General features: G+C 35.4%; 1 protein-coding gene across 1 annotated transcript in view; it reads right to left on the bottom strand.

Annotated features, from left to right (window-relative positions):
- ARID2 (AT-rich interaction domain 2) overlaps positions 1–13764 on the bottom strand; it is a 170349-nt gene that overhangs the window by 43912 nt on the left and 112673 nt on the right. Inside the window, exons 12-15 of the mRNA XM_082850788.1 lie at positions 12195–12276; positions 10148–10282; positions 8995–9191; positions 5873–8736 (exon numbers count right to left, since the gene is read on the bottom strand). Of these exons, the coding sequence (XP_082706914.1) occupies positions 5873–8736; positions 8995–9191; positions 10148–10282; positions 12195–12276 (3278 nt within the window). The remainder of the gene's footprint in view (positions 1–5872; positions 8737–8994; positions 9192–10147; positions 10283–12194; positions 12277–13764) is intronic.

Below are 13764 nucleotides of genomic sequence, written 5' to 3'. Positions count from 1 at the left end.
TGCCAATTGTTACAATTATTATTTATGCTAATAGAAAAGTCCAGAGGGAAACCATATTTTGGAAGAAAGATGATGAGTTCACTTTGGAGACAGAGACAGATCAATAAGTGCAATTATCTATCAACAGAAGTTAAAGCTGGGAACATGGATTGACAATCATTCACCTGTGGATTCTTAAAGCCATATAAACTAAGAGTAAGAAAGCAGAACTGGGGGGTTTGGGGGTGGGGGTGGGGAGAGAAGAGGATCAGAGAGAAAGGAAGGGAAGATAACATTAGAATCAATCTATTTACAACAACAACAGCAAAAAATTAGTCAAACTATTTCCTTGAAATGAAAATACTGCATAAAAAATTCCAGGAAACTCTAATAAATAGGAGTAGCCAAAAGGATCAGTTTGAGCCAAATACAAATACTGACACAAATATAATCCCAGAATTTTAACTAAAGGGTAAATTTGTCAGAGCTATCAAATTCCTTCATAATGAACTTTCTGGTCCCCTACACTATTACCATTTACATTTGGTATTTTATTGACTCTCCTGTCATATATTTGTAAATTAAGCTTATTTTTGTTTTTATAAGTGCTAACAAAGCTTTATCCTATTTTTTCTTCTTCAATGTAGAACTCTTACTGGTCTCATACAGAAAAGTTAAATAACAGGGAATCATAGGGTATTTTAGCTCCAATTGTTAATGATTAATGAGGGATGTGGCAAGGATAACTGCAGTTAATCCAAGCTGTTAAATTAAGAAGGAATAAAAGACATATTAACCAAATGCAACGTGCAGAAAACTTGTAGACCCTAATTCAAACAAAATGTTTAAGAAACACATTTTTAAAGACAACTAGGGAATACTGAGCATGAACTGGGTGTCATATAATATTAAACTACTATTATCCATATAATGGATATATATATATATTTAAAAGTATTTATAAATATATACTAAAGTATTCATTGGTGAAATGAAATAATGTTTGGGATTTACTTTACTTCAGGGAAAAAAATGGTGGTGGGGAAGACATGAAACTAGAAAGGCAAAATGGTGACAATATCTAAAGCTGGGTGAAGGATACATGGAGGCTTATTGGCTCTACTTTTCTGTATGTTTAAAAATTTTCACAGTAAAAAACAAGAAACAACAAAAAAAAATAAAGAGAGATAAATATATCAACGAAACAAAAAGAAGTACAGTACTTATAAAAGGTACCAAATGAGAAATTCTAAGACTCATATTTTCTTTGACTAAAGGAGTGTTTTTAGGTTTCCTCCTATAATAAAAAATTACACATTTCTTTCAACAAAACTAATTTTTAAATAGGTTGTTTATATTGTATTGCATGTTTTTCCAAGTACTACTCAATTATGTTTTAAGAACTAGGTCTTTTACATAAGATGCAAAATATATTTCTTTTAGGATGTAAAAGTGCCCGATCATTAACCATAACCCTAACTCAAACGTGAATGTAAAAGTAGGTCTCAAAATCATGTTTTTGGAATGATCACTCTTCAGCAATATTCTTTACCATTGCTCTACTCTATTGAGGTAGAACTAATTTTTCATATTATAGTACCTCTCCAGTAGTGTGTGACCAGAAAAGTAAAATTACACAAAGAATATGAAATAATTCTGATTCCTTTTGTAATGTAAAATTATCTAAAAATGTTAATGTAGCAGTTTTATTTTTGGCAAAGATATTTCTTTTTGTTAAAATAAGAAATTATAATCTTGCCTTTATCATCTTTTCAAGAATAAACTACGGCTGAAAAGTCTAGACTGTACTGATGATACTTTCTGATAAATGACGGGATTTGAAGTTCTTAAATGTTTACTTTCTTATTAATATTAAGTTTTTAAAAAACCTTAGAATAAGACTAAAATTTAAACATTCAAACTGTGTTAGAAAAACTACAAAGTCATAATTTATTTTTCTCAAAATAAATTATTTACTAAGTAGTAATGAAATACTGTATTCAATTCTAGCTACACATTTTGAAAGCCACTTAGAAAATGGAACCGGTTGAGGTAAACAGGATGATGAATAAACCAGACACTATAACACCTAAGGTCTAATTGAAATGAATAGGAAAATACACTCTAAAGAAGAGGTGAGTAAGGAGAGATACTTTTAAATGCTTGTAAGGAAAAAGAATTAGATTTACTCTAAATGTGATATAAAAGAGATTACATTTAGTCTAAATGTAGTACAGATCTTTAGAGAACAGAATTAAGACAATAACAGAAATCACTGGAAAAGAGGTCTCTGTGAGCGTGGGAGAGTTCATTCAACTCTTAAAAATGAGGGTTATGGACAAGATAATATCTAAGGCTCTTTCTGCTCTAATATTCCCTTATTTTCCTAATCTATCAAGTTTTTTTCCTCTTATTAAGTATAACTAGATAATATATACATACCAAGCCTGTGTTATAAGAACACATTGAAATGTAAACAAAAAAATACATTTAGTGGTAATGACTTTAGTTATTACAGTGTACTACTAGTCTACCAATCTAAGCAGTAATACTCTTTAAAAAAAAAATTAAAATGACATTCTTGTGACTCTTGCTAAAATGATTTTCTATGGCTATGACTAAACACTGCCCCCTTGAGGCTGCAGGTATGCTTTCTGATGGGTTGAGTAACTTCAAACGCTTTATCAAAGAAAGAAAGGGACCAGGAAGATACCCATATTCAGTGTTGGCACTATTTCAGAAAGGATTCATGTATGAAGGACAGGAAACTGAGGAGCAGCATCTATAAAATGCCTTAAATAAGTACATCCTTAAGTAAACTATCTTTATATACAAGAATTAGGTATGGCATCAGATCATGGGATGAACAGATACAGATATACTCAACATGTGTTTTACATGCTCCTGAAAAAGACAAGTCTTTAGGTAAGTATTTATAACTAATTTTCTTTCATTTTTATTATTTTACATGCCAATCTAATACTATGCCTCCAGCAGATACAAATTCATGAATAGTGGAAGAGAGTACGACTTTCAGAAACGGTACCCATATTGCACTCTAACTTGCAAATGTAACAGATTGAAAAAAAATAGCTACAAATAAAGAAATGTGCCTTGAAGTACAATTTATTTTGTATTTATATAACCTACCCAGCTAAATACTACTTAAAAACAAAATCTATGGCTATATTACTTTCACATCTCTTTCTCCTTTATTTGTTGCTAGCTTTTTTTCTGTAATGAAATTAATACAGCTGATTAATGGGAGTGAGAAGGAACAAAACTGAGCAAAGAAAAATTAAGTAACAATGGTATTAGGAAGGATTACCCATTGGCCATTCTCAGCAGGGACGTTTCCCTGCAGTCTTTCCAGCTCTGAGCATTCTGCAAAAGTCTGGAAGTCCCTTCTTGGGGTAAAGGTGCCTCCTTAACATCCCCAGACCCCTTAAAATGGTGGAAATAACAAGGTATGGCTAAAAAAAAAAAATCACATTTAAATTCCTCTATTTCATTTACCCCTTTAAAGTACCAATTCAAATAGTGAATAAAATGGTGTTAAACCAAGGCCTAAAATGCAACTTAGAGAGTATATAAAGAAATTTAAAGACCCTGGGCAACAATGGAAATGGCCTTTTATTAGCAGGCTCTTGAGAAGGCCCAACAGCCTCCCTTCAAAGGAAACATGATTCCATCTTGAACAGTTGATAATTTTTTAGCCTTTATAGGTACCTTATCTTATATATAAAGATAAAATATACCTGCACCATTACTGAGTGCCAGACCGTGTAGCAGGCACTGTGCTAAGAGTTATACATACACATCCTGTTGTTTTGTTTCTCATTCTCACAGACACCAAGTATGTTATGTCTCTTTTTCCTTGCAAAGTTATAAATTTCTACATGCCAACCAAATACCAACTTTAGACCGTAGCTATTTTAAATACACTACATTCCTGGAGAGAATACATAAAAAGTTTATACACATTTTTCAGATTAGGAATAAAATATATTAATTTTATGGCTTGAGTTAGATGTATGCATGTCCAATATGTTAAATTCTAGCATTAATATCCTAAAATTATCATTCGGTGGTTCTCACATCCTATAACCTAGTAGTTAAAATAATCAATATGTTACATATAAAAGGGATATCTAGAACTTTACAAAGAAATCCTTTAGAATAGTGGAGAAATGGGTTAATAGCATGAGTTTTGATTTCAGACACACACCCAGGTTTCAGTCCTAGTACTACCTCATATTAGCTGGTAACCGTGGGCGAGTTATTTAGCATTGGAGGGCCTCATCTTTAAAATGAAATTAAAATTTTTACCTAATAGACTTTCTCTGAGGATCAAATAACAAAATGCTTTACTGCAAAATTCCCAACACAGGTCCTAGTCTTAGCCAGTATTTTTGTTTGTTTTATGTTATTTAGGTATCATTATTGAATATAACCACACTGGAAGGTTGACACAAAAAATGAGGGTGGATGAAACAATTCCATAGTAATAGACGTTTTCTCTAATTTGGCTTGGTCTACTATAACTCTTTGGGATTATAAAGGAATCTAAAAGGAAAAAAAGTCAAACACATAATCAAGATGAATTGGGAAATTATTAAATATAAAATTAAAACAATGTGTTGAATGCTTACTATATGTTAAACACTTCATTACTAAAAAAAACTTTTTTAGTGTGTTTAATAAATGAAAAACTCAACTTGTAAAAGTTTGAGTAAAAATGATTTAGTATTTTCCACCAAAACTCCTTATTAATTATTGCCATGTACATAATATCCACTAAAGAATACTCAACCTATTTAGGTAGCTTGAAATAGATCTAAGCAATACTAACATATGAATTAAAAACCTCATTCTGCCCCCAGAGCAGCTTTATCCATTCACATGAAGAAAGACGCATATTAGTGAATGACGTGCTCTGAAGCAAGGGATTCTTCGTTTTTTCATCTTCCATTTTGCTCCCCCACCACCACCCCTGCTTTGCCATCTAGATTTGGTACCAATACCAACAATCTGCTGTTATCATCATAAGCACAGAGAAGAAACCCAAGCCAGAAGAATGCTAGAACAGTTGGCAACAGTCACAGAAGGCTCTGGCTATGTAGTAATTAGGAAAGAGAGAATGAAGAAGTAGTAATCCAGGAAATAGCATACAAGATTGTCCTTAAAATCTTTACAGGCTGATTGGACCCTCAATTCAGTAGCACTGATTCAAGAAAACACTTTTATTCACTACGGCATGCAGAGACAGGATAGTATATATTAAAAGGGAATAGCAGAAACATGACAGTAGAGAAAAGGAATAAGAGACACAAAATTTAAAATACTGGAATAGCTGAAACAAATTGAAATTATAAGAAATAAACCTTTTTAAAGAATAAAGGCAACTAATTCAATACATAGATATAATAACACACTTGATAAAATTCTTATGGAATTCACCTTTTTTACAAAAGTACTGTGAAAGGAGGCACAAAAATACACTCACGTCAAAATCAAATACAGAAATCCCTTTTTGGAGAACCCTTAGCAACCCCGCACCCCCCTAACATAGGAGACTAAGTTACGTTTTAAAAATTCCCCCAAAGACGTTAGATTAGAAGTGCTTCTCTTGCTTGGCTCTACAAAATTACTAATTTGGGTCTATAACAAAATAGAAAGATGCTTTAAACCATGTGCTAAAGTTAACAACTGAAAACTGTTTAATATTATAAAAAACAGAGAAAAATAAAAGAGCACAACAGCTTAAGTACATTGATGAGCCAACCCAATTAACTTTTCAAGGTAAAACATGGAAAAACAGTGCATTTCCCCCTCAAATCATATTAACACATCAGGATTTCTGTAAGAGAAACGTGATACGAGAATGACTCACCTGTGGGACCACATTCTGTACGTAGGTTGATGGGTGCTGCTGCTTTTGCTGAACAGCACTTTCTATTGCTACTTTAGCTACAGTGCTTGGATCTGCTCCTGCTGGCACGGCAACCATTGTTGCACTGCAGCCAGCATTGTTGGGGTCACTGATTGTAACAATTCTAACTCCCACTTTATTTGGAATTCCTGTGACTGTTTCCCTATCATTATCCTCTGCTGGCCTCTTCACAGTTTTGCATTCTGCTGTGCCATTTGTAGACCGAACGTCAGATGACAGGGCAGGAAAATGGGACACTCTTGATCCTGAGTGGGGAACGGCTATGATTTGATGCCCCTGTATAACAGAGGTTGTAGAATGTGGTGAGACAACTACACTTGGGCGTTGCTGAGGCACATCTGAATTCAAACTTGAAGCTAGAGGTCCATTAGGCAAATCAGTACCACTAAATTGCTGTGTTGCCACATTTGAAGCCTCCTGTATACTGCTCACAGATGGCGAACCACCCAAAGTTAATACAGGTCCATTAGAAATTCTTTCTAGTTGATCACCTTTGGCAGTATCTTGCTGAGTGGCATCGAAAGTCCCTTGTGGTTCCACTGGAGATATCTCACCATTTCCTACATGATTGGAAGTTTTGTGATTTGGAATGTTTTTGCTTAAATGAGAACCATCTCCTTTATCAAAATCACAGATTCCATTAACTAGAGGTTTTTTCAAATCACTTTTAATATCCTGCATGTCCATTTGTTCTGAGTTCTGTTTTCCAGATGCTCCATTCTCACCTAATTCTAATGATGGCCCATTACTGATTAGTGAGCACTGATTAGCCTCACTTTGAATTTTCCCTGAGTTTGAAGGAGGTAGACTTGAGTCACTGTACTTTCTCCCATTTAAAAGACTTCCCACCTGCATTTCATTTTCCTTCGTATCCCCATTGCTGGTGTTCGTGGTTCCTCGTCTGCAGGATGGGTTCTCCATGACTTCAATTTTACGTTCATGAACGTGTAAACCTGTTGCTTCTTTTGCTTCCTCTTCCTTTTGGCAAATTATTTTATCACCTTTGAATGGGGGAGTAGCAGTAGTACAAGATGATTGTCCAGCTGGAGATGCTTGAGAGGCTGGAAGCGTTTGCACCTGAAGTCCAACTCCTGCCTGGGTCCCGCTCATGGTAATTCCTGCTGGAGCAATGAGCTGAGTTGCATTTCCCTGACTCACAGTTGCAGTTGCAAAACTTGTATTTGGCACAACTGTTATAGTTACCTGGTTGCCAGAAGTCCCTTGGAAAATGGTTGCTGGGCTATTTGAGATCAGCGGACCTGGCAATATTTGTAAGTTCGAGATGGGCACGGTTTGCACTCCCCCTGTGGGTGGCATCGCACTTTGGACCAACTGAACATTTTGCTGCCCAACCAATAGCTGCTGAGCTGGAGTTTGCCCCTGCACTCCAAAACCTGCTGCTTGATTATTGGCCACCTGGTATACCACCTGAGGGCTAGGAGCTCTTGCATTATTAGGGGGAGGAATCTGTGGAGCTGGGAGAATAAGCTTACCACCCGGAGTTGAAGGACCACGCTTTGGAAGCAGCAACTGTTTTATCAGACTCGACTCACCAGAAGCAGGCTGACCAACTCCTGCATTTGTTTGCTGTGGTTGAACCTGCATTTGTACTTGTTGTGGCTGCTGAACTTGTACTTGTACCTGTTGTGGTGGGGGTGCTGGTGAATGCTGCTGCTGTTGCTGCCTTTTCACAGATAGCATTTGACTGACAGTAGGAGGTGGTCCCTGTGACTGAGGGGTGGAAGAAGATGACACGGCAGTAGGGACCTGGCTGTTAGTAGCTGGGACAGGTGATGGTGAGGAAGATGGAGTAATGTTTGGTTGTCCAGCTAGCTGAACTGCCTGACCAGCCGGAAGAGCTGCTGGATTAGCAAGAACAATTTGGTGAATGGCTGGTGCGTAAGTTTGACCTTGTTGAGCTGGCTGACTTACAATCACTACGCTTTGTTGGGTTGGCTGCTGTGGTTGTTGAATAGGCTGTTGGACCACCGTTGATGAAACTTGCTGAGAAGGGAGAGGTTTGGGTGCAATGTTCTGAAACCCTACCCTTGAGGGCTGTGGACTCGGGACACCAGCAATGGTAACCATTTGTCCTGTAGCTACCTGAAAATTCTGTACTGAAGTTGCCGAGACAATGTTGGACGCAGAAGTCGTTACGTACTGTGGGGGTGCTATGAGAACGGTGTCCTGTGGCTGACCGCCAGCTGACGTCTGCTGAGACGAAGTCTGCACGGGTTGGGGCGATGTGGTGATTAACTGTTGACCCTGTGAAACTGCAGAAGTACATGCTGGCATGTTCTGTACTCTGCCAAATATATGACTCTGTGGGACACCTTGTTGAATTACCGTAACAGGAGTGCCGGAAGGTATCTGTCCCGGTACCACTGTGTGTAATGGAGACTGTTGTGGAATTACAGATGGATGGTGAAGCAATGTCTGGGAATTCACAACTGTAACAGGTTGGGGCCCTGTACTATGATTCTGAACCACAGAACTCTGAGCAGCTCCTCCTCCCACAGCAATACTAACAGGAACTGCTGTCTGGGGTATAGAATTCTGGATTACTGTAGCCTTAACGACTTCACAAGGAATTGGAGCTTTATTTTGAATGACAGTCACCGGAGCATTTTGCTGCTGGTGGGTATGAACTGAAGGATTTGGTGGAATTCTCGAAACAGTCTGTGCCACGGTATGAACACCTTGTACTGGAAAAGACATTTGTGTTGCAGTCAAACTTGAAGATTGGTTGGTAACAGGAGTCCTCTGAAAATGGTTTCCTACAGTTTGTGGTCCGTGAGGGATTCCTGAAAATATAGGGAAAAGTCAAAATTCATAATGAAATGACTGCAAAGCTGCATGTAGAAATTATTTTACTCAATTTGAGAGAAAACAGTCTTAAGAAATTAACAAGTTTGCATCATATGAATCTGATAAAATAATAGAACGAGAAATAAAATGTTACTGGAAAAACAAGGAAAAGTTACACATCTTAAAGGTATATAAGCTTTCATTTAGTCTTCTTATTAAATCGGTAAAATTTAAAACACAATAAAAATTAATACCTGCGGGTGAAGGACTTGGAGATACATCAGGAACAGAATCAACACGAACAACGGGAGTAGAAACAGGTTGCTGCTGATAGTACATCTGAATGGGAAGTGGGATAGCCCTCCTTTTTACTCCTACTACATGAATATGTGCCTGCCCATTGTTACTGGAATCCTCCACCCTCTTCACTGTATGATTTGGAAAGACCGTTCTGTAAAGTACACACATACTCAGTTTTAATAACTAGCACATTAACAAAAACCACTAACTTCTAACTGCTACACGAATGGCAGCAGTATATTCACTGCTACTTATGTATGAACTAGTATGAATCATAGTTATATTCTGCAAGGGTGGGAAGCAAGGAATTAAATATAAAAGGTCAATTCTCCAATTTTAAAAATCATTATTTATTAACACTGTTGGGTTTAAAACAATTCTACTGTAATTAACAAAAAAGCTGCATCTAGGCAATGCCTATTTGATGAACTTTGCAAAATATCAAAACGCCATGGGACTTCCCTGGTGGTGCAGTGGTTAGGAATCCGCCTGCCAATGCAGGGGACATGGGTCCGGGAAGATCTCACATGCCGCAGAGCAACTAAGCCTGTACGCCACAACTGCTGAGCCTGTGCTCTGAAGCCTACGAGCCACAACTAATGAAGCCTGCACGCCTGGAACCTGTGCTCCACAACAAGAGAAGCCATCGCAACAAAGAGTAGCCCCCACTCGCCATAACTAGAGAAAGCCCATGCACAACAGCGAAGACCCAATGCAGCCAAAAATAAAAAGATAAATAAATAAATGTATATATATTAAAAAAGCCATAATATTTGAGGACAGAGTTTAGTTATAGACTATTAGTCAAGACTTAAAAGGGTGAAAGCCATGTCTTTAATGCATAAATGTAGGTGCAAAAAAAGTAAACGTGATTTCTTCCTTTTCTTTCTTTGATAAGCCTAGTAATGGTTGACCACAAACACCAGATGTGATTTCCAAAATTCCCTTGTATTTAAACTTCCATCACACTACAATCTAACTATACAAAATTTCAAGTAGTGGAGATATTTCAAACTAGGTAGATAGCTGGTGTGTTCTCTAAAGAGCAAGGGGTGTTGTAAATGATGAAAATTGACTTTATTTAAAGTTATGAAATATAAATCCTACCTAAGACATTTATAAAATCCAGTTGATGTTAGGATTCCACCACGAGCCAATTTACTGCAAGTTGATAGGTACTCAGAATACATTTCTGCTCGAGAGACAGAACAATCTGGATTTACTTCAAAATGAGCATTTAACCTAAAAGAGGAGAAAAATATATGGCATTATGCAATATACTATAGGAGAGTCCATACTTAAATATACAAAACCATTTGAAGGCAATGTGTTATAAACTAATAATTATGTCTATTAATCAAATTTCACTGTCTCATGTATTATTAACAAAAATACATGCTAGGTTTTAGACAGAGTAAATAAAATAAAAAGAGATTACTTAATCATACTTATTTTAGTATAAAAAATCATTATCAACAAATATAAAAACTGGGATGTGAGTACACCAGCAGGGTTGGTCTGCTGGCAACAAATATACTACAACAAATTTTATTCAGTGAATACTCAGGTTCCTGTCTTGTAATAATCAAAATATAACAGAAGTTCCCAATTAAGAGTTGTTGGCGATGTGACAAATGGAGGAAAAACTGAACTTAAACTTCTGTTGCTCTTGGATTAAATTTCTTCAGGAAAAACTCTCCCAAAGCTTTTAACTACTTCCTAAAACAATGATACTTCCCATGCTGCACACTCCCCTTCCCCTTCCGAGACTCTATTCCTAATCAATTACAAGGTAATTCAAACTTCAGTTTGTCTTTGTTATAAAGTGACTTCACCTATAAATTGGGATTGGAGGCCTAGTTATCCTTATAGGACTCTTTCTAGGACTCACCATATACATGACAGGCCAACCTACAGCTGTTTCTTATTAACTGAATCAAATGATAATTATGATAAAATAGTTTAAAATGCTTCTCTCCTCCTCCTCCCTAGAAATGGCAGAAATATGCAACAGGGATTTATAAGACCAAGTCTATAACACACACACACATTTTACATTGGATGTGGTACATATTTTTTCCAACTTTCATAACCCTTTGAGTACTGAGCTTTCAAAAAGACCAGACACAAAAAACTTGTTTTGGTTTCAATATAGAAGATAAATATTTCCAAATATTATTGGATAAGATTCATCATATATAAAGGGTCAAGGTGTAACAATATAGAACGTGAGGAAAAAGCAAATAATTAGAGATATTACCATAAACCTGATTTAAGCAAAGTGGAAAAGTAGAGAAAATAGTCATAGGAACACAGATAACAAAGCACCAAAAATATGGAACACAGAGTGACAGGAGCATGGAATGGGAGAAAAATAATGTTAGAGAATGGGGGAAAAGGGATCAAAGAAAGAAATTTTTTAAAGTAATACATCATTGAAAAGTGATCTTACATTTCAATCTGTTAATCTTCTAAAGAATTAAAGTTGAAATTCATAAACAATGTAGAGGCAACTAGCCATGAAAAAATGAAACGGTTCTAACCAAGTCTACATTTCTTTTTTTCAGAAAGTGGCTGAGATGTGACCAGTCAGTCTTCTCAAGAAAATATTATTTTCAAGTTGATTATTTCAATGTAGACATACTGGCTATTCTATTATTTGATTAGTTACCCCTTACTACTCACAAAAAGGAAAAATTAACTAGCAATGAATGAGAAGCTTTGCTTTTGCTCAAAAAGAGGGACATTTAACAACAAAATCTGGTTCTATTTTCTTAAAGTCAGTCCAATTCAGTTTTAATAAAACATTAATTTAAGAAAGCAAATTCTATAATCTGACAAACCTTATTTTCTACAAAGCCAATGATAACTTTTTAACACAAATTTTACTTGAAAAGGAGTGGTGTAATTTAATGAAATTCTAGTCAAAGACTATTTTAACTCTGAAAATTCCGATAAATATTTTTTTTTCAAACTATTCCAAAATACAGGTGAAGTGATTTTACATTGCCCTTTCTTTGTATAAATGATATCCTACCCTAACTAAAAAGAAATACAGAGTAAAACATTCTGGATGACTGCTGAAATACATTTCCTTTTCTCATTTGCTTTATTCTTCCCAAGGATAAAGCCTTAATAGAAATAGACCACTTACCACTGACAAGCAAACTTCTCACTATCTATTTCCACTATTCCTGGAGGTGGAGCAACATGCTGTGCTACAACTGCTCTGGAAGCTAAAGAAAAAAATACATTAGCTACATCATTTTTTAAAACTATATGCCATATTTAGTTAATGGATACTGAACCAATTAATATTGACAATACCTTTTAAAAAGGTGTATAAACATATTGAAAATATACAAATTTGAGAAAGAAACTTATAATGGAGCACATATTATACCAGGCACTATCTTAGATGCTTCATACAAACTATTTTTTTAACCTCGCAATCATCTGAATAATAATGATAATATGGATTATTTCACTAATATAAACTCTATTTTTTCCATTGTCAGACACTGAGTTTTAACTTTATCTATATTACCTTTCTTAATTCTGTGAGGTGGGAACCTGAGACTCAAAGTGATTAAAATAACTAGGCGAAGGTCACACAGCACAACACATCAATAAATAAGCATCTCTCAGTTTAGTTACAGAAGCAGATTGCATCACAAATAATTTCACTTCTGAATTTAAAAGATTAACATTAACTCTATAAGTGGCGTATATAAAATTTCTGGGTATGATGAACAAATAGCTAACTTCTATGTTGGAACTAATGAAAACAAGAAAAATAAGAGATAATATAAACTTAGTCATATTACAATAAGTTTATAATAAAATATGAATCTTACATATTTATAGATAAAAATTATACTGTTTCACCATTGAATTAGCATTATTAACTTATACTTTTTAAACCTACAAAATGTATCTACTTTTTTTCAGGTGACATTTTAGCAAAACTTCTCAGAACCCTCAAAAAAAAAAACAAATGAATTTCTAAATTATGGGAACTAGAGGAGCCCCACAGCTCAGCCCAATCTGTGAATGATCTGAAGTAATCTTGACCTTTGTCTGATGAGACCCCAGGCTTCCACTGGGATACAGCTAACAGCAGCCGGCCAGTTGTAAATATTTATTCTGTATTAAGCCATTTATATTTAGGTGATTTGTTTTAATCTTCTATATAGTTCTAAATTTAACTGTCCCCGTTTTGCAAATGAAAAAATTAAAGCTCAGAAATTAAGTTCACAAACGAACACATGACGGAATTAGCAGAGCTAGAGATAGGGTGTAGCTGGAAAGCCTTCTTTTAGGGGTGCTGAATTTGAATTCAGGTCTGTCACATTTCAGAAGCCGTATTGTGATATTCTGCTTCTTAATAGAACATAATAATTAGAACCAAAATTATTTTCCTTGGGCAACCCCAGCCTATCTTTTTTCTTCTCTAACTTGATGACACTGTTATAGAAAATACCCTTCTAGGGCCTAAACCTATGTAGAAATCTCCCCTTTTCATCATTAATTATACTCTCAGAGTATACCCTACTCTGATGAAATCTGAATCAAATAACAACCTATTGCAGGAAACATTAGAAACTATGTTGAAATTATGAGAAAGTTTATAAACAATGCATAAAGAATGATACAGCCTCAATTAAATTAAAAGCATAAACCTGAAATGTATAATTACTATAAAAGTGGCTACAAAATGAAAA

This window comes from Leucopleurus acutus (assembly GCF_964270905.1).
Source record: "Leucopleurus acutus genome assembly, chromosome: 11".
Taxonomy (NCBI): Eukaryota; Metazoa; Chordata; class Mammalia; order Artiodactyla; family Delphinidae; genus Leucopleurus; species Leucopleurus acutus.
Note: the sequence above shows the minus strand (reverse complement) of the source record. Positions and strands in the feature narration are given on the sequence as shown.